The 23,049-nt window shown below is 38.1% G+C and overlaps 1 protein-coding gene across 1 annotated transcript; it reads left to right on the forward strand.

Annotated features, from left to right (window-relative positions):
• The first annotated feature begins 13,418 nt into the window (after positions 1-13,418).
• LOC149844379 (small ribosomal subunit protein uS15) lies at positions 13,419-17,410 on the forward strand. The gene is made up of 5 exons (XM_089994367.1): positions 13,419-13,561; positions 13,632-13,704; positions 14,407-14,545; positions 14,939-15,125; positions 17,123-17,410. The coding sequence occupies exons 1-5, from the start codon at positions 13,539-13,541 to the stop codon at positions 17,154-17,156; spliced, it is 456 nt and encodes a 151-aa protein (XP_089850493.1). The 5' UTR covers positions 13,419-13,538; the 3' UTR covers positions 17,157-17,410.
• The last annotated feature ends 5,639 nt before the right edge of the window (positions 17,411-23,049 follow it).

The following is a 23,049-nucleotide window of genomic DNA, read 5'->3' on the forward strand; positions in this document are numbered from 1 at the left end:
AATTATTCATGCTAATGAATGCTAAATATTAAAATAATTTATAATAATAAGTGCTAAATATATTACAATGACGGTTACTAATGAGTGATTTATATTAAAATGATTTACACTAATGAATGCTACATATTACAATGATTTACAATAATGAATGCTAAATGCTAAAATGATAACGCTTTATACTAACAAAGAAAAAATCCTACAATGATCATTACTTAAGAATGCTAAAGATTACAATGATTTACACTAATGAAAGCTAAATGCTAAAGCGATAATGATTTGTACTAAGGAATATAAAATCCTGCAATGCTCATTACTTAAGAATGTTAAACATTAGAATGATTTATACTACTGAATGCTAATACGATAACAATTTGTACTAACGAAGACAAAATCCTACATCGATGATTACTTAAGAATGCTAAACATTTTAACGATTTAGACTAATGAATGATAAATATTGAAATGATTGTAAATGATTTTAAACCATTTACCTCATTTAATTACAGACCATGTAAATTGAACTTAGCATTATCCTCCTTGACATTTATTCTAGCCCACTGGTTGATCTTGAAAAAATCATAAATCGCAAGGCCACACTAAGGACGCAAGACGACAATATGCTCCCATGCCCAGGCCTACAAAATCAATATATTAGTACGACTATAACTTTCAATGATCTTAGTCTACAACTACCAAATATGTAATAAACAATTACCTGGATAAATGGCCAAAACCCTCCGACGGTTTTTGTACCCTTACTCGCACGGTAAAGTTGATTGTATAAATATGCGAGCATAGCAGCACCCCATGCATAGTTATTGACTTCATCTAAGTCTTCCAAGAACTGCAACCACAGGTAACTTAACCTCAAATCAGACAAATTCAAAAATAAAGTAAGTTCAAAAAAATAAACAAGGAAGTCGCACAACTCTTGGTCAGCTCTTTCAGATGCACATATAGCAAACCAACCTTCTCATTTATTACGGAAAGAAGAAACTTTCATCGATGTAGAATTTCTTTCACCAGAAATACATTGACCCTAGTCCTCCATCGACATTCCAAGAAGGGCCATGCACTTGTCCCTTACGTTATAGTTTGAATTTTGTAATAGGACAACACTTCCATGGCACTTAAGACCCATAATTTGCGCCACATCTTTTAGGGTCATGATGATTTCAAAAGAATCAAACTGAAATATGTTCGTCTTATGATTCCACTTATTTACCAGGTGGGTCATGGTGTTCCAGCACGTTTCAAAATAATGCTTATCCAAAAGGCCGCCAAAGTGCATATTTTGTAATTGATTCTTCTGATATTCACTCAATTGTATATACCATGACAGAACTATAGGCCACTGACACCACCCTCTGAGCTTTTCACCTGGTGCTATACTTCTCTTCTGACCTCCCTGTAACATAAAATAAAATATTATTTTTATCAAATCAAAATTAGTCTCATTTGTACTTCTACATATCGATGTACATAGTAATCGCTATATATAATAATTGTTGCACACTCGCTATCATAGTAATCGTTATACATAGTAATCACTATCACAATAATCACTATACATAATAATACCTATCATAGTGAATCGTTCACAATAATCACTATCATAATAATCGCTATATATAATAATCACTATTACAATAATCACTTTACATAATAATACTTATCACAGTAAATCATTCATAATAATCAATATCACATTAATCACTATCACATTAATCGCTATACAACGCTAATTGCTATTACAGTAATCACTATACATAATAATACCTATAAGAGTAAATTATGACATACAGGAGCAATTTACTTACCTTGGTCACACTTTTCTCCTTTTATCCCCTTCTTTCATCCTCTGCCTTTCTTGTTGCTTCATCATTCGCTCATCCTCCTCTGCCTTTCTTGTTTCTCATTCATTCTCTCCTCCTCTGCCTTTCTTGTTGCTCCTTCGCTTTGCCGCCTCCCTCCTCTGCTTTTCTACTTCTTCCTTCCTTCGCTCATTTGCCTCCCTCATCTGCTTTTCTACTTCTTCCTTCCTTTCTCTTTCCTTTTCTTTCTCCTAATTTTTTCTTTCCCTTTCCTTCTCTTCCTCCTCCTCCTCATACTTCTTCCTTTCTCTTTCCTTATCTTTCTCGTCCTTCTTCTCCTTCATTTGTCTTTTCTTATTTTCGGCATCCTCTTTCTCTTTTATTTGCCTTTTATTCTCTTTCTCATCCTCCTTCTCCTTCCTTTGTCTTTTTTTCTCTTCCTCATCCTGATGCTTCTTCCTTTGCCTTTCCTCTTCCATCTTCATCATTTGCCTTTTCTTCTCTTCCTCCTTCTCTTTCTTATTCTTCAATTGCCTTTCCTTCTCTTCCTTCTCTTATTTTTTTTGTCTTTCCCTCTCCTCCTTCTTCTTCTTCTTTAATTGCCTTTTCTTCTCTTTCTCCTTCTCCTTATTCTTTCTTTGCCTTTCCCTCTCCTCCTCCTCCTTCTTCTTCATTTGCCTTTTCTTTCTTTGTTTTTTATTCTCCTCCTCCTTCTTCCTTTGCTTTTCCTTCTTTTCGTCATTCTTCTTCTTATTCTTCATATTTAGTTCTTTCTCATCCTTCTTCCTTTGGTCTTCAGCCTTAATATCTTATGGATAATGCTTCATATTATACAATTCCAATGCTTTGTCCTTGTCTTTATCATTCTCAATCTTCATTATATTTTGGTATCTTTCATAACACTCATATATGGGACTGGCGGATAATTTCTCTAATAGTTATCCCATTGAACGACAGGGGCTTTCTTGTCTTACGAGCTTTACTCATTGCTAACTTGCATAACACATAAATTTAACCGCATCATTATATGTTACAACCGCCTCCCCAAGTATATAATATTATAAATTATCTCATTTGTTAAACAATCACCAACATTACAAATCATTGCAATATTTGGCTTCATAAGTAAACATCATTGTAAGATTTAGCAAACTTAAGTACAAATTGAGGTAACTTCATAAATACACATCGCTACTGCTTTAAATGTATAAATCGTTGTTGCTTCAAACTTACAAATCGTTATAGAAATCACAACCTTCATAAGTACATATCGTTGTAACGTTTGGGCTTCATAAGTAAACATTGTTGTACGATTTAGCAAACTTAAGTACAAATCATGGTAACTTCATAAATCATAAATATGCATCGCTACTGCTTCACACGTATAAATCATTGTTGTATCGAATGTACAAATCGCTACTGCATTAAATATATAAATCATTGTTGCATTCCAACATACAAATCGTTGTAGAAATTTAGCCTTCATAAGTACATATTATTATCATGTTTGACCTTCATAAGAACAATTCGTGCTAACTATTTTTTGATGCCCAGAAAGTGGATAAGTACAAATCAATTTGTTTCAGTATAAAAATAGGTGTTATTTAGCATGAATAGTGTAACCAGTTATAAGATTTAACATTTAGATTTACAAATTGATTTGTTTACATAACGAAACCTTAAACAAAACTCACCAAAATGCCATGAGTTTTGGTAATCCGACAATGGAGGAAAAACACCCAGAAGGTAAATATAGCCGATGGTGGCAACGATGCTCCCACTACGCAGACGACGATAAAGGATGCTCTAATGATAGTAGACAACGACAAAGGGTGCTCCGGCAGCAGCAGACGAAGACAAAGGGTGCTTCGGCGGCAGCAGATGATGGCAAAGGGTGCTCCGGCGGCAGCAGACAACGATAAAGAGTGCGACATCAGAGGGAGCTTCTGTTACAACAGATGGTGCAAACATTTACTGCTTAGGGCAAAAAATGGAATGTTTAGACTTTAAAGAGTTAACATCCTTCTCTTTTTTTTGCATGGAGGACATTTTTATCCTTTTCTGGATCTGGCGTTTCACTTTTCTAGATGGAGGATCTCGAACCGTCGGTTCACTTTTCTAGATGGAGGACATTTTTGTCCTTTTCTTGAACCACCGTTTCATGGCAGGAATGGCAAGAAATGGTACTTAAGTCTTTGCAACCACACCAAACTCACATGCTAAGTGTTGCCAACACACACAGGGATATGCGCCTCATGTGCTTATATACGTGGCGCTCATTTGGACCCCTAAACATGAAACATTTGCTATAGTGCATCTTTGGGGGGGGGGGGCATATAACCTGCTTCGAAGCTCCTGCGAGATCTGACTTGGCTTCGAACGACTATAGACAACCATGTGATTGGGTTCTCACTTGGTGCATTAACGAGAGAAAATATGAGGAGGGGGTGGTGTATGCATTGTTGAGCCAGACGATTTAGGCACCACACCAAATTCGAACCCAGGTGGAACAATAAAGCTCATGTGTTGGCGTTATTCAAAACATAACTAGAATGTAAAAGCAAGAATACATACTGGTAGATGCCATGTATGAAATGAGTGTGCATGAGTGCTCGGCGTTCTCCTCAACCTATCAACGCCCACGATGAGCTCAGACCATCATGTTGATGGTGAGCAGGACCCTGGATCCAATTGAGAGAAAGAGGACACCCCTTGGTTATTCTCATCAAGTAACAAAGCCCTCCTTTTATAGACTTCTGAGAGAGGCATCTAATGGAAGGCTTTAGTGGGTGGTTAACACTATTAGTAATTATCCTAAGTAGTTAGAATAATTGCCTTGTAACTTCCATGAGTTATGACATCCCATCATGTGCCCATGCCAAATCGGGTCACATCAGGTTGGATCTGATTCATATTTCAACATTCTCTCACTTGACCCATTGACATTGAAAAAAAGACTTCATAAAGGTTTTACTGTTATCTTGATTTAATTTTCATGTGGGTTCACATGCTATCCTTTATCATAAGAATAAATGTTACGAATCATGAAGATGGATACTTCTTTATGAAATGCCATATTTTCATGCAATATAATATAGTTCATTTTCAGTGTTTTAGCATATTAAGATTACATTTATTAATAGGTTGATCTCTAACCCATTCTATTGGTCTTTTAATATTGTTATTATGTTATTCTCTCTAACCAAATGGGAGATCCTTTATGCAAAATCAATAATACATAAAGCCATAGATAATCAATTTAGTTTCATAAATGTGATCAGATATAACCATAATGTATTGTCATACATCAGAAGGAATTAAATAAACTCATCTCCTTTACATATTGAAAATATAATCCCTCTGCTAGTCAGTTAGTAAAGGAAACCACAATAATTTCCTTCACACCAATTATATCAATACATACTTAATGATCTCATCCATTTCTTTAACAATAAAGTACTTTAACTCCATATGTCGATACAAGGTTGAGCTCTTGTTGTTATTCATGAAAGATACGACAACTTCATTATCACATAAGATCTTTAGTGGTATTCCAATAGAGTCTATTATACCAAGATCCATAATGAAGATTCTAATCCATATGATCTAAGATAAATTCTTGTATAGATCAATAATTTTTGTCCTAATGGCTTTGAGAAATTTCTTCAGTGTCCTATAGTGAGAGATGACACCTCGAATATTCTTAGTCATTCGCAATTGCAAAAGCAATAAGCTAAGATTATTTAAGCACTCCCTCTTCTCATAGACATTTTTCTAAGCGCTCTCATTTCTCATAGACAACCTTCAGAGCGGCTATTCTATTCTCTGTATGAGTGAGAGATTAATCGCTCTATACAAGTCTCATATTGAAAAGGTAAATATGAGACTCCTTATTATTTACCTTTTCTAAGACAAATATAATTGAGTCATTATCGTTCCACTTTGGTGAAAATGATAATACTCACGTCTCCTCAATTAACAAAGAATTAACTTCAATTAGTGAAACTAACAGATCATGTAACCAGAAATAATTCAACACTATACCTTTGGGTACAAACATGCTTCATGGGCTGATATACACATCTACTATTACGCCTTGTATGAATTTGAAACACAATGACCTAGCTTTGAGTAGAATCATTGTTTCATAAAGTCACATACAATCATAATACTGAATCTTAACATGGTCTAAAGAATTCTTAATTAACACAACTCAGATCACTTTGGTAATTACATGAGTCAATTGATCGAGATCTTTTACCACAAACATATTTGTATTATGGAGCATACCCATGCACACATGATAATATATGTATATTCATGACAAAATATGTATTATATCATAAAAAATACAGGTTCATGCTTCAACTTATATGCATAAATAAATTTTGATGAAAACACATACAAATGTCATGAATTTAGTCATAATTCATGCTTAAATATCATGTATAACTTTAAATAATCATCAAGTGCATGTAAAAAGTCATGCTTTCATAATAATAAATACTTATAAAGCATGAAAAGGTAATAAAAATATGATATTTTGGGTAAAACCCAAGGTCCTCATGCTGGAACAAGTCTAAAAATGCTTTAAACCAGTCTGAAACAGCCCCAAACTGATCAACTAAGGGCCTGAACCGGTCTTGAAACTATTGAAGCAGTTTAAAATATATACAAAGCCTATAAACCCTTAAAATTGAATGAAAAAAATATGTGTTTCTTCACTGATTCATGAAAATAGGATATCTACATTCAAAAACCAATGAAAAACTGATAGGAACCAGTCAAAAAGGGCTCTGAACCAGTCCCAAAATGCTCTGTATCGGCCACAAAACCAGTTCAGGTGTAAATAATGCATGAACCTTATTTCGGATTTGATTCGATTTAATTCGGATCTAGATTTAATTCTAATGGATCCCGGGTCAGATCCCTCTGGTTTAGATCTAGACCCATAATGTTTGAGTCTCGAGTTGGATCCAACGATCCAAACTTGATCCAGATCCATAAAGAATCAGGTCATATCCAAATGCTAGGTCCGGTCTGTCCAGATCAGACCCGAAACCACAAATGGTCCGGGTTGGATTCAGATCCTCAAACTGATCCAAACAGTATCCGGGTCGGGTCTGGTCCTCAACCCGATCCAGATTCAAACATGATCCGTAATGGATCTGGGTCATATTCAGATCCTGACTCTGGTCTGTACGGGTCTGACCCAGACCTGAAACCCCAAATGGATCTGGGTTTGAATCAAACCCAGACCTAGAACCACAAATAGGTTCGGGTTGGATGCGATTCTCCAAGTAAGGGTCTAACCATACACCAGATCTAGACCCGATCCACCTGGTCTATAATAATTCTGGGTTCTGATCGGGTTTGGATAAGGCCACTCGTCGGGTCGGGTTTGAATGCCTTTCGGTTTTTGAGAAACCGCAGAAACTGAAAGGCTTAGATGCCCCATGACACGCCGAACTTCAGGCAGCCACCGACACCGATGGTTTTACCAGCGAAAGCCACCCCACATGAGAGTATGCCGCTGGCGAGTCCTCCCCATCAGGGTCGACGAAAGAAAATGTAAAGCGTAGTGAGCCCATAACCCATTGTTGGTGTTCTTCAAAATAAAACCGGAATGTAAAAGCCAAAATACATACCGGTAGATGCAATGGATGAAACCAACGTGCGTGGATACTCAACGTTCTCCTCAACTTATTGACGCCCACAATGGGCCATCATGTTGAAGGTGAGCAGGACCCTAAACCCAATTGAGAGAAAGAGGACACCCCTTAGTTGTTGTCATCAAACAATCAAGCCTTGTCTTATAGACTTTTGAGAGAGTTTGGTAGTGTGAAGCTTTAGTGGGTGGTCTGCGTGTGCAATAACTGCATTGTAAATCGAGTCACATGATGTGCTCATGTCAAATCGGGTCACATAAGGATCCAATCTATATTTCAACATTGTGGAATCCGGGGGGAGGATTGATTAGGTTGCATGGGGGCACCTCGATCACCGGTAACTTGTTGGATCTTGATATGGATCTTGTGTGACCAAATGGGTCTCACATAGAATCCAATGACCACCTGATGGGTCATTGAGATATACACCACCAGGATAATAGTGGGACCCAGTCTATATTGGATTTCCAGCATATTTGAGAATCCAATGAGACAGTTAGGCCGAATAACGGCTACCCAGGGGAGGTTAAATTCTCCAGCCCCCTGCCTCTGCAGAACTATCCCCAAAAGGTTCAATAATCCCCCCTGATGCAGGCTGTTAATCTCTTCTCTAAATCCTCCTTCTCCTCGAGTCCTTCAATGCACACCCCGATCCTACTATCCCTACAGTGATAGCAGAGCTCGGTTGTCGGTGTGCACAGAAGGAGGGGCTCATCTCTAAGCAAATGCAGAGAGTCAATCCAGTAGAGCGACAGAGCCTTGTGCCTCCAGTGAGAGATAGCGATGGGATCTGATCCAACTGAGCAGCAACTTAGGGTGGATCGAGTCCTCGTGGACAGATCGTCTCATAGATCGCCTCGCAGGATGAGTCCTGACACTCATCTAAGCCTAATGGCCCTACTACTAGCGGCAAAGGGTTTGCAGAGGATAAAGAAAAAATGGGGCAAAGCAAAAAAAAACCTTGTAGCAGTGACGATGTCAATACTAGAGGAGTCCCCCTTCGGTCGACTGAGTTTAACGAAAAAAAAGGAACCAACCCGGAGACCAAACAGATAGGAAAATTAAGGAATCAGATCATGAGAACTGATCCTTCATTGAGTCAAACTCGATCGAGGAGAACACGAGGACTCAAAAGCCAGAGAGAGCCAACGATGCCGAAGCCAGGGCGCCAGATCCGATCGCCAACCGGCCGTTGGATGAGAGAATGGCTGGAGTTCCAACGTCTCTGTCTGAGTCGTACAACGGCAACACCGAGACGATCGTGAAGGAAAGCAATGAGGGGCTGAGCTCCGTTGGCCTCTCGAAGAAGAGGCGTGTGAACAACAACAACGACGACACTGCCGTAGGGTGGAGGATATCCCCCAGGAGACCAGAAGGTTGTCAGATCTTCTGGCGAGGGCAACGACTGTCGCCCTCATCTGTCGTGTTTTCCCTTTCGTAAAAAGGGGAAACCCTAAGAGTTTCCCCTTTTACAAATAGAGTAACCCAATAAAAAAAAAGGAAAATGTGAAAAGCTGAGGCAATCAATGAACCTGCAGTGCGCCACCTCCGTGATGAGGGTTAGGACCCAGGCGTTTTTGTACACATCTTCGATCGAGCTCAAAAGGGGGGCGAGATGACAATCTCATCCATCCCGCCAGAAAGGATGTTGAAGTCCTGATCTTTCGTGTGATGAGGTTGTAGATGATGATCGAGCAATATGACTTCAGCATGATGAAATTCCTCCGTTGGTCGACAACATCCGAAGGGCGGCGACGCTGCCAAAGGGTGTGAAATACCCCCAGTACCAAAGACCGATGGTTGCCGAAATCCATGGTAGTGGTTGTTCTGGAGCCAGACGCCTCCTTGTTGCCGGTGTAAGAGGTAGTGATGCCGGATCTTTCGGCGAAAGCAGCGGTGACGGTGGTGGTTGTGATCCCTGTTGGTCTCTGGCAGCAGGCTGTTGAAGGGTGGTGGAGATCCTCTGTCGGGCAGTTATGCTAAAACCACCGAGTGGTGGTTACAGAGTGCCTGATAGCTAGACGACTGTCGGCTACCATGGTCGGCGGTTGCCGGATCTTCCAGCCATGTTATCTCCTTCGGGCTCTCATCAGAAATCTCGGCTGCTGTGTCAACCACAGAGTAACCTACAGAAAAAAATGGAATACAAGGGTTAGGGTTTCTCGAAATCTTGAGAACCCTTTATTTCATTCTTTTTATTATTTTTCATATTCAATCCATTTTTTTATGATATTACTTTTTGGTAGCTCTATTATTTTAGAATAGAAGCTCCAATTTTTGAAAATTCCAAAAAATACATGTCTTCTCGTTAATACCCAAGATAAGAACATATTTTCTGATATTATAGAAAATCACTCGAGGTTTCTATTTTTCAAAACAGAGGCTCTGTTTCTGAAATTTTTCATAAACATGCCTGTCCTCTGGTTTATATCCGAGGCAGGGTCTTTTTTTCTGGTCTGTTCAAAACAACCCCAAAGTTTTTTGAAATTATAGAAAAGCAGCTATAATTTTTTGTTTAACTCAGAAAATTATGTTTTGGTGTTCTGGATTGTTGATTTTACCCAGAAATGTTTCTGACTTTTCTGATTTTGTAGAAAAGTAATTCTGGTTAGCGAAATACCTCAAACAGGTTTAAATCTGGATTGGGTCAAGCTGTTCAGGTAGCTTCTTACAGACCTTGGTTGGATATGGTAAAACTTTCTAGACCCAGTTATTATTTGGTTTATATCTCTACTCTGATATTTTTGGATCCAGAAATATTGTATTTGCATATTGTTTTATTATATGCATTGATATTCTTTTCATGTTAATATCTGAATCCAATAAGATTGATCCAATTTTTTAGATCAAGTTTACTTGAAGGATCTATTAAATATAATTGTTTGGGTCAAGATTGGATCTGATCAGTATTAGATCAGATATTTGGATCCAGTAAGGTGATATAGATGTAGTTGGATCCAATATAGCAATATTGGATGGATCTAGATAGTTTAAATTTATTGGGTATAGATCTAGATGATTTAGTTTTAGATCCAGGCATTGTTATTGGTTTTTGTTGAACTTGAGCGGATCTAGTGTTGGGTTCGGATACCCGAATGCAGGATATAGATCTAGTTTGATCTAAATTAGATCTGGTTGAGTGTATATATATATATATATATATATATATATATATATTATGTCAGATATTTTGTATGGATCTAGATTTAATCCAAGTTTTATATTGGATCTGGATAGTATAAGGCCAGATATTTGGATCTAATTATGATATATTTTTGTATGGATCCAGGATTTACATGGTTAAATCCAGATAAGTAGAATACTAGATGTGTAATATGGGTCCATTGGCATTAGAAATATATGGATTTGGATTATAGTCAAATCCTGTAAGATCCATGGTTTTAGTTAAACTCGTATGGAAATCCATTTTAATATGAATCGTGTTGGACTTGATAGATAACATCTCAAGTCGGATTTGGATATGGAATCCTACAAATCTAATAAAATTGAATATATATATATATATATATATATATTCGGTAATGGTATTGAACTTAAATGTTCAAACTTATGGTTTGATTAAAACTGGATAATTGACTTATCATATTATGACATATCCAAATGATAATGAGATAACTCTCATTGGAGATGAATCTGGTGCATATCCAAATTGGATTTGGGTATGAGATTTATGATTTACTTCATGATGAAAAATAACCTAGTTTGTGAATAACCTCATGATAGGGATATATCATGAAGGAAAAATCCAACTAGTGTATGAAAAACCACATGATGTCATGACTTAATGCAAATATTGCTTAAAATGCAATGCATGAAAAAGTCGGAGTGAAATTATAATTTTGCACATGCATGTGAGGATATTTATCTGTAATAATGATAAATAATCATAATGCTCCCTATATTATGTTTGAATAAATGCATGAAGGGATATTTTATTTTTCATGCATAAAATGTTAAATGGTATTGGTGAGTTACTCTTATGACTATTTGGATCCGGATATACTGATCTAAAATAATCAGGTAGTGATTAACATATGTATTAATACACATAGAAAGTAGGAGTATTTGCTATATTTGGCAAATCATGAATTTATGATTTTTTCATAGTACTCCACTAGAGTGCAAGTCTATGGTAAGGTCATGGAAGAGCAAAAGAACCCCATGACTATGTGAGACCCACATTATGATATATTCGTGAACTGCATAACTTAATATGCAATGAATTGTGAATACTTGAAAGTTATGACATGATGAAAAAATAACCTAGTTTGTAAATAACCTCATGATAGGGATATATCATGAAAAAAAAAATCAACTAGCGTATGTAAACCTTATAATGTTATGAGTGCAATACATAATGCACTGGTTATGATAAATATGGGTGTTCGCCCCATATGGTCAAGTGAGAGATGTTGGATCCTGATATAGATCCAGTGTGACCAAATGAGTCTCACATATAATCCAATGACCACCTGATGGGTCATTGAGATATACACCACCAGGATAATGGTGGGGCCCAGTCTACATTGGATTCTCAACATATTTGAGAATCCAATGAGACAGTTAGGCTGAATAACGGCTACCCAAGGAAGGTTAAATTCTCCCGCTCCCTGCCTCTGCAAAACTATCTCAAAAAGGTTCAATAATCCCCCCCCCCCCGATGCAGGCCGTTAATCTCTTTTCTAAATCTTCCTTCTCCTCGAGTCCTTCAATCCACCCCGATCCTACTATCCCTACGTAACTAAACTCATAACTGCCGATTGACTAATTCTGGTAGGGTCGGCAGGTGATCTGATCAGAATCAAGATTAATAGGAGTCAAAGGTTGCACGTCCATAGCTACAGGAGCAGGATTTGAGACAGTCTCTGCATCAGGCTCAACACTATCCTCTTCAATGCTGAGAATCTATTGGAATTCGATCGAGAATGTATTTTCTGAGCCTTGCGAGCACCCCTCTTTGAAATCCACGACATGAGTAGACTCCAACGTTGAAGGAGTTCATAACAGACAATGGTTCTGAGAGTGATTGACGGATCCACAGCGTGGACAATATTTGACACTGGCTTGGCTTCATATTCAATTGGCCGGCGTTTCACAATAGTGACGTCGATGCTTGGACGAGGAACGTCAAGGCAGATGCAGGCAAACTGAAGACGATCCTAATGATGAGCGCACTGATCCACTGCACGAAGATAACCCTTTTAAGTATTTAGCGGCTCCCTTGAAAAACTTCATATTCCATAGCTCAGCGGACAGAAAGCCTAATCCAGAGACAGAGAGGGACCAAATTGGAGGCTTCGAGTTTAAACGGCATGCCAGGCCGCCAAGGTGCTACCAGCAACACGCCACGCACCAGGTTGCAGGACAATATGCATAGGTAACCCTGATCATGAACAACCCATCAGGGGCCATAGAAAACTTCAACCCCTTCATAGACGGCCAAAGGGATTCAACGTTGAAACTGTATTCCAGCCGTTTAGATTGAAGTTCACCAGATAGCCCTCCCAACATAGACATCATGGAACAATAGACAATGTCCGAAATAACCAGGGACAAGCGCTCCTCAATAGTAACTCCTTCATCAGTTTCCAACACCAAGTGAGCCCCATGGCTCCGTACGTGAGCCCAAGAACTGGAAGACTCCCCATGGGAGTGAGAATCATCAATCAATCAGTAGGATGAACACCAGCGTCATGCATGGGTCTGCGCTCCACGGGGAGGAGAACGACCCGACGAGAGAGAGAGATCTGATTCGACACTTTGTTATTTGGTACCCGACACATTGGCTGCATGCTAACAATTGGATTTGAGAAGAGATCTGGTTTGAACTCCTCCAAATCCAATCCAGACCCGAAATGAGTGAAAGGGGGAGAAAGTAATTTACCTATAATGCCCATGACTCCATGAGGCGCTCGTCGCTAGGGTTTTTAGCTTTCGCGTAGCCGAGAGAGACATAGAGAGAGAGAGAGGGGCGGTTGCTGCTGCGCACTAGAGCAATCTACTCTGGTTCGATTCCCAGCAATTCTCTGCCACCATGGGTCGTATGCACAGTCGCGGGTAAGCCCATCTCTCTCTCTCTCTCTCTCTTGATTGTGGTTCTTATTCTGTCTCTTCTTGTCTGCAACAGAAAGGGTATCTCTTCCTCTGCTTTGCCCTACAAGAGGACGCCTCCCAGCTGGCTCAAGATCTCCTCTCAGGATGTAAGATGGTCTTTTGCCTTTAGATCAAAATGTTTTTTTTAATCTTAATGCCTTGAGCGATAGATTCATCGTCCTCTTCTGAATTCTTCGAAACGAGCGTTTCCAATGATATGAAGTGGGCGTACAGTTTCTCTTTTTCTCCTTTCACGTCCTTGAGCATTTTAGCGCGTGTTGCAAAAGTGGCTGCATTTTGTTATCTTATTTTGTTTATGGGGTGTTTTGATGCATCCATTTATCTTGAAAGGTTGGATAAGTTGGAAATTTTGATTTTTAAACGACAATGCTAATTTCCCAGCTTATCTCACTTTTCTGAATAAGTGGGGACATCCAAACACCCCCTTGTCGGCGCTAGATCAATAGAAGTTATTTTATTTGGTATTCAGTTTGGTCATGGTTATTGTTTGCATTCACGATCCCAATTTTATTGCAATATTAGCTCTGCTAAGATGACGCTGTTCTGCTTACATTGTTTTTTTCTTTAATTAAAAGGGTCTGCTTTATTTCTTGTTCTAAGGATGTCTATATGGTAATCACAAAACATATGCATAATAGTGAAAAAAAATCTCCTTAATGGTTTCAGTTTTCATATATTGTATGGGTTTTCCCTTTTTGGCTATCATTGCTCGGCATTGTTTTGACAAAGAACAACATCTGAATTTATTCTTTGTCTGACATTCTTTGGGTTGTTCGTTTGCTATGCAGGTTGAGGAGAATATATGTAAGTTCGCTAAGAAGGGTTTAACTCCATCCCAGATTGGTGTCATTCTTCGTGATTCCCATGGTATCGCACAGGTCAAGAGTGTGACTGGGAGTAAGATCCTTCGGATTCTTAAAGCTCATGGTATGTTATTGCTATTCTCTTGAATGTATATTAGGGATGCCAATGAATCAGATTTTATCCCACTGTTCATTCTGTTTATTTTCATTTGGTAAGCCAAAACCATGTCCGATTATAATCGGACACGAATATGGTTTTGATTTTTTGCTACTAAATCCAACAAATATCCGAATTTGATGGATATACAAATCCGTTTACATTTAAAAAAGCAGATTTGATATGAACTTTTAACCATCCGAATCCAAATTCAAGTTCGAATCAGTTTAGCCAACATCCTATTAGTTGAATATGGTATTGGCCACATCCAATGAACTTTTACCTCCCTAGTGTATATTGTGTTTGGGGATCTTATTTTGAGGATTTTTAAAATATTTCTTGGCATACATTATGATGCAGCCCTTGCACCTGAAATCCCTGAGGATTTGTACCATCTTATCAAGAAGGCCGTTGCTGTTAGGAAACACCTTGAGAGAAACCGCAAGGATAAGGATTCAAAATTCAGATTGATCTTGGTTGAGAGCCGGATTCATCGTTTGGCTCGATACTACAAGAGGACGAAGAAACTTGCCCCCATCTGGAAATAGTGAGTAACTGATTTTTCAGCTAGTTAGTTCATGAAGTGTGTATTGTTTCATATGCTTGTGTTTTCAAGATAACTGTGGCGTCATGCTCTGTTGGCTGACTACTTCAATTATCAGGGTTTCCTAAATAAATGTGAACTTACACTTTATTGGCTATGCTTTCATTATAAAGTAGGAGGGGTACATTCAGATTTTCGAAGCTTCCATGCTTGAGTTAATCAGTTTTAAAAGCACAGCTAGTTAACTATATATGTTTATCTGTGTTCTTGTACCATATGCAGTTGTCCACTGAATGTTTGTATAAGCAATTGCAGTACAGACATTTCTAGATTTTAACACTAACAGTATGTTTCATATGTACTGGGAGAATTTGACTACTTTGCTGTAACTTATATGTCATTCATTTAATAAACAGAGGCGCAGATAAGAAGTTTGATCACTTTCATCGTCCGATCTCTTTACATGATGAGCATTGAGCAACTATCCTGAAAGAATTGAATAAGAAAATCTGTGGCCAAAATGATTTTCTTTTTGGTTCATATCGCTGACCCCAATTGTTTGGGATGAAGGCGTTGTTGTTGTTTGTTTGTGTGGCCACCTTCATTAAGAATTAATTTCTTTTCCAAGTTCAAATGTAATAAGAACTTCTTTTGGGATACCGTGTCCGGTCGCAAACATTGAATGTGAAGTTTGTCTTTAGTAATTGATGCTATTATAGTGGTATGAAACAGGCATCACACCATGATCAATAAGTTTATGTTCTGCCCTTGAAATAGTTTTCAGGACTTTTTACGTTGTATGCTTGCAATTAGCTCATGTGATAAAAGTTTATTATGTTTTTTGGCCCCATCACTGAAGTGATGTATATGCTGTTCCTGTTTAAAATTCATTCCTCTAAAATTCTACAGACAATGGTTTCCTTGCACCCATTTATTTAAACTCCTGAAAAAGAATTTGATACCATCTTCTTTATGAGCTGTATGAGTTCGTTCTAAAGTCAATATTTTTTGAGAGATGCTAAATGAAAGTTATTGATTTAAACCGGGTAACTCTCTCTCGTTTTTGGAATATAATGTTGGTTAATTGTTCTTTCTTGAAAGCGCACCTAGTTTGATGTGTCTATAATTGCCATTTCAACTTGTCTTTCTACCATCCTGCAAATATTCATTACTGGTGGATTCTATCCAAATCCTTGCATATGGGTCAACTTGCTTTCACTTGAAAATTGTGCAATTTTCTACTATTGATGTCTCCTTTAAGATTCATTATTACCCACGGTGTTGGGATCTTCCTTGGAAGTGCCTCTAGGAAGGTTCTGTAACATTACCTGATTCAGTACACATCTCCTGCCTGTCAATGGATATTTATTATCCTAATGTAGAAGCTTCTTTTGTTATTGGACATGGGTGTTGAAATTTTTGAGAACATAATATTTCTTGACATAACTTGGTGAATGTGGTGAAGTTAATCAAAGAAACCAATGGAAAAATACTTGACTTCGATCATGTCTAGCTTAGTGTTTATGAGTGTATGCCTGCTATACTTGGTATTATTATCAGCTGGCTTCTAGACCCCATAATTGCTAACTGTATGTGAGATTTTTTTTTCTTCATTCAAGCTTGAAAAACTATGTTCTTGCTATTTATTTTCCTGTCTCAAACAGTACAAGTCGAATGTCTGTGGATCGTCATAACATGCATCTCTTACCTTCTGGTTGTTGAATATGCTGGTACTAATAAGGATGTTAACTGTGAAATTTATTTTGTTTACGAGTTTGTAATTTGATTTTATGTAGCAACGTCTGTTATATACAAACTTAGATTTCATTTCTGCATAGTTTTTTCTCTTCATTAGCAACCTCTGTTTGGAGGACTTGATGGATGTTATGTGCTGCTTTGTTTCAGTTTTGTCCTGCCTGTGTTGCTTTTACATATTAGAAGCGATTCTTTTTCTACCGGACTTGCTTAGAATGAGACATGCAATCTTTCTGGTTTTACAGTGAAGCTGCCACCGCCAACACTCTGGTGTCTTAGAAGGGGTCTGCTTCCAGGTGAAAGCAATCTTCAAACACTTAAGCAGGACGAGGTTTATGTCTTGTGATTTTACCATCATGGATGCATCTGCTGAACGATTGACTCCCGCTCTCTTATTGTCTTGTTTATTGTTTTTTTACTTCAGATTTTTGCTTTCCATAACACTAGTACTTTATCTTCGTGGATCAGTGTATTATGCTCTTTTGATGGAGGGCCTGAATATTTAGATTTTGCTCGTTGAGTGTAGGACATAAGGACAGTCTCTCTCTCTCTCTCTCTCTCTCTCTCTCTCTCACACACACACACACACAGAGGCTATCTATGTTCCCAGCTGGGTATGTAATTGGTCAAATTATACCAGATTTTGGGGATCCAATAATAAGTGGGCTCAGAACTGAGCCTGGAAGGGGCTTGGGCTTCACCCCAGGCCCGGCGAGCTCTTTGAAGGTCCAACTTGAGCCCAGCCCACGTCAACTCCGGTGGATCTGAGGGAGGATCAGGTGCAATGTGGTTGCACACTTTTTGTATGCTGATGCACCTAATTGCCTACCATCTTTCAGATACTGCCTTTCAGCTGTGGGGCCCAACATCAGATGGTGGGTGATCAGGTGCAGCAGCACACCTGATCTTGATTCGATGAATCTATTTTCAAGGGCCATCAAGCTCAATCTCTTTCCGAATGGTTAATCTGCCCTTGCTACTTGTTTTCTTTTCTTTTTTGAAGGATATTTGACTTGCTACTTGTTGCATGATTCAGAAAATGGACACCTCTTAGAAGCTATTTTAGTGCTCGGCCAAAGGTTTTGGTTCTTTGTTTTTATTGGTGATCCGTGATCTAGCATCCTCCGTATAAACTCGTTCCCATAAAGGGTTAACCAATTAAGGATCACTCTCTTTTAACCGACAGGAGACAGGTCTTTATGCTCGAATCACCATGGGTTATCCTTGAGCTTATAGCCATGTAAACAAAAAAAACTGGGTAAATGATTGCCTGATTTGGTGGCCAGGTCGTAATAAATTGTGTGGTTTTCAGTAAGTTGCCTCGTTGTTTTCCTTTTCTCTTTGATGTTAATGCTACCCCGATGTCACAAAATTGTGTTATTGTGATTTTCTTGGTGTGAGAAACTCTTTTTGAGGATATTTGAAGAAAATATTGGCATGAATTTCAAAAGCATACAAGAATATTAGTGTAAACAATATAAAAGACATATGTTCATGTTGTGTTAAATATTGTAATTTCATTTTGAAAATATTAGGCTTTTGAAATCCTGCAATACAACAACAACAACAACTACGCCTTCATCCCAAAACAATTGGGGTCAGCGATATGAACCAAAAAAGAAATTCATTTTGGGTCTTCCACATGAATCCTTTTCCTCCAATCATTTCTATCCAATGCCATGTCCTCGGTGAGGTTCAAAGCATTCATATCCTTTCCTATCATCTCCATCCAAGTCTTTCTAGGCCTACCCCGACCTCTTTTAACTAATATATTTTCCCATTTCTCCAACCTTCTAACTGGAGCATCATTAGGCCTTCGCCGAATATGTCCAAACCACCGTAAACGATTCTCTCGCATCTTATTTTCAATGGGTGCAACACCTACCTTCTTACGTATCTCCTCGTTCCGAATCTTATCTTTTATTGTATTTCCACACATCCATCTAAGCATCCGCATCTCAGCTACACTCATTTTTTGAATATGATGTCTCTTGGCAGCCCAACATTCCGTACCATATAGTAAAGCGGGTCTAATAGTCGTCCTATAAAACTTTCCCTTCAACCGCAATGGCATTCTACGATCACACAACACTTCAGTTGCACTTTTTCATTTCATCCACCTAACCTTTATCCTATGATTTACATCACCATCAATTTCTCCATACTTATGAATGATGGATCCCAAATATTTGAAATAATCATTCACCGGTATTTCTTGCTCACCAAGCTTCACTACACTCCCATCACTACTTCGTTGCTTACTAAACCGACATTCCATATATTCAGTCTTAATCTTACTCAACTTAAAACCTCTAGCTTCCAATGTCTGTCTCCATAATTCTAACTTAGCATTAACCCCAGCTCTAGACTCATCAATCAAAACAATATCATCAGCAAACAACATACACCACGGTACATTTTCTTGAATTGATCTCGTAAGCTCATCCATCACTATCGCAAATAGGAAAGGGCTTAGAGCAGATCCTTGATGTAACCCAACCGTTATCGGAAAATTGGTTGTCACTCCTCCACAAGTGCGGACATTGGTTACTACTCCTTCATACATATATTTAATTATACTAATGTACTTGAGAGAAACATCTTTCTTCATCATTGTCCACCAGAGAACGTCCCTAGGTACTCTATCGTATGCCTTCTCTAAATCAATACAAACCATATGCAAATTTTTGTTCCTCTCTCTATATCTTTCAATAAGTTGTCTAAGAAGATGTATAGCTTCCATAGTTGATCTTCCAGGCATAAAACCAAATTGATTCTCCGATATCATGACAACCTTCCTCAATCTAGACTCAATCACCCTCTCCCACAGTTTCATAGTATGACTCATGAGTTTTATACCACGATAGTTTGTGCAATCTTGTATATCACCCTTATTCTTATATAAAGGCACCAAAGTACTCTTCCTCCACTCATTAGGCATCTTATTTGTTCGCCAAATCAAGTTAAAAAGATTTGTCAACCATTCTAAACCTTTCTCTCCCAAGCATTTCCAAGCCTCGATAGGTATACCATCTGGGCCAACTGCCCTTCTTGATTTCATTTTCTTCAAAGCCTCTGCAATTTCTTTCTTTTGAATCTTGCGCATGAAGTCACGATTTATCTCATGAAAAGGAATAGAGAAGTCTCCAAGATCTTGAGCATGACTATCATTAAATAGCTTATCAAAATAATCTTTCCATCTCTCTTTAATCTCCTCATATTTGACTAAAACTCTTTGTGCTTCATCTTTGATACATCTAACCATACCCAAATCCTTCGATTTCCTATCTCCCATCTTTGCAAGCCTATAAATATCCTTCTCGCCTTCTTTGGTATCCAACTTGTCATAAACCTCCTTATATACCTTAGCCCTCGCGTTTCGAACAACTTTTTTAGCTTCCTTCTTTGCTAACATATACTTCTCCAAATTCTCATTATCACGACTCTTACTTAGATTTCTATAACACTCTCTTTTAACCTTAATAGCTAATTTGACATCCTCGTTCCACCATGATGTATCCTTACCTAGTGGTGCACCGCCTTTAGACTCACCCAATACCTCCTTAGCCACACCGCTATCTTATTCCACATTGATTCTGAATCCTCCTCGAGACACCAATCAGCTTCCTTAACTACCTGCTCTACAAACATTCCTTTTTTAGCTCCTTTCAGTGCCCACCACTTAATTCTAGGATTTATCCTATGTCTATCCCTTTTGCGGCATTGTCTAATTCTAAGATCTAAAATTAAGACTCTATGTTGTGTAGCTACACTTTCTCCTGGTATAACCTTACAATCGATGCAACAACCCCTATCTCTCTTTCTAAGTAGGAAAAAATCTATCTGACTCGTATTAACCCCACTTTTAAATGTTACTAGGTGAGACTCTCTCTTCCTAAACCAAGTGTTAGCTAAGATCATATCATAGGACAAACAAAAATCTAAAATCCTTTCTCCACTTTCATTTCTTTCTCCTATACCATAGCCTCCATGGATACTCTCAAATCCATCCCTACTAATGCCTACATGTCCATTAAGGTCACCGCCGATGAAAAGCTTTTCTCCATAAGATATCCCTTGTACTACTTCATCTTAATCTTCCCAAAATTGATGCTTAATGGAATCATCTAAACCTACTTGAGGTGCATAAACACTAATAATATTAATAATATACGTACCTAATACTAATTTAATAAGTAAAATTCTATCACCCATCCTACGGACCTCAACTACATAATCTATAAACTGACGACTCATAACAATCCCTACTCCATTCCTATTCCTATTTATTCCTGTATACCAAATCTTATATCCCCAAGGTTCTATCACTTTTGCTTTCTCACCTACCCATTTGGTCTCTTGAAGACATAAAATATCAATCTTTCTCCTACACATAACATCTACTAATTCTACCAACTTACCAGTTAAAGACCCTATGTTCCAAGTGGCTAACCTAATTTTATGGTCTTGGACTAACTTCTTTACCCCCACCCGTCCAACAAAGTGAGGGAACCCTTGCCTATTTGACACCACACCCGGACGCCGATGTGACGCGTCGCTTCTGGGCGACGACCTAGCAACCCTTGCCCATTTATCACTGCCTCCGGGCCTAGAGAGTACAGCGCGTCGCTCAGTAAGGAACGCCCCAACGAAATTCTCATATTGGTTCATTTTCATAGGGTATGACAAAGTTTTTATGCTGGCTGTCACAGGCCTACCGCAACCCTCCTCCTTTATCCGGGCTTGGGACCGACAGTGTATATATATATATATATATATATGGTGGTTTATTATCATGATACCTTACCTTACGGTGGTACAATCTTGTTTGCATAGATCTAGCCACTAAACCTAACCATACATATGCTTAACATGATTGATTTATTATATTAAAAGGTTATGAAAATAATAATTAGAATATGCTAAGCATGATCTAGTGGTTAGATTTTCCTTTTGGAGCTTAAATCAAGCTTGTATCACCCTAAGGTACAATACCATTATAGAAGTACCCATATATATATAAGCCATATCTTCAAACGCATAAGTTGGATGAACAGTCGCCATTGATTGTGTGCGATCAAACAGTGATGATTTGTCATTTTTTTTTGTGCTTCAAAGATTTAGTGGCAGTCTTATTGTTGCTAAATTTCTGGGCAAAAAATTGACATTTAGCGGCAGTTCAAAACCATTGCCAAATGTCCTTTAAAAAAAATGTTCGAACGTGTTCAAAGGAAAACAGAAAAACCTGTTTGAAGATACGGATTTTCTTATATATAGGGAAAAGAGATCGTCCAACCAAATGAAGGTCTAAAATCTACATCAATGCTTTTCTTTTTTAATGATTAAGTTTTTTTTATCCATTGGACTTTACATATTGGATTTTTACAAAGAACAAACATATATGATCACAAAGATGAAATGCTTAAACATTGGAGAAGGGGAGCTATCTGATCGTTATGGTTGTAGATTTTGAACATTTTTTGGTTGAACTCTCTCTCTCTCTCTCTCTCTCTCTCTCTATATATATATATATATATATATATATATATATATATATATATATATATATATATATATATATATATGTGTGTGTGTGTGTGCGCGCCCAAGTGCAAGAAGAGAGTAAGTACAACTGTTGTAAGGTCCTGTCATTTTTAAATGTGTGTTTTTGGCAAATGTAACTGAATGTGATATCCATTATCAAAAACCTAAAAAACCAGCTCCTATAACATTGGGCGTGCCCTTGTAATAGTTTTGAGTGGATGCAAGCATCAACTTTCATGGCCATAAAACCTCATCTAAAGTTGGACCTAGTCACCCGGGGCACCCCCACGTCACTTGCATGGTCGAAATCTTACGGTTGTAACACGTACATCAGGTTAAATTAAGATCTTTAGGCTACATTTGAACTTACGTGAACACACTTCAATATTCAAACTCGGATCAATATTTTGTGTTATCAAATCCTAGTTATAATCCGATCCATTTGCAATATTTACGTTTAAAACTTACTGCATCGAGGAGACACGATGAAACTCGAATGAGGATCTGATCCCACTGCATCGGGCCTAACTTAGACACTGACTTAATGCATAAAATTCAGATTCAGACTGGGATCTATCATAATACAAACCTTGTCTTACCCGTTCGCACCCTATGACAGCGCATCATA

This window comes from Nuphar pumila, chromosome 2 (assembly GCF_984573655.1).
Source record: "Nuphar pumila chromosome 2, dmNupPumi1.hap1.1, whole genome shotgun sequence".
NCBI lineage: Eukaryota > Viridiplantae > Streptophyta > Magnoliopsida > Nymphaeales > Nymphaeaceae > Nuphar > Nuphar pumila.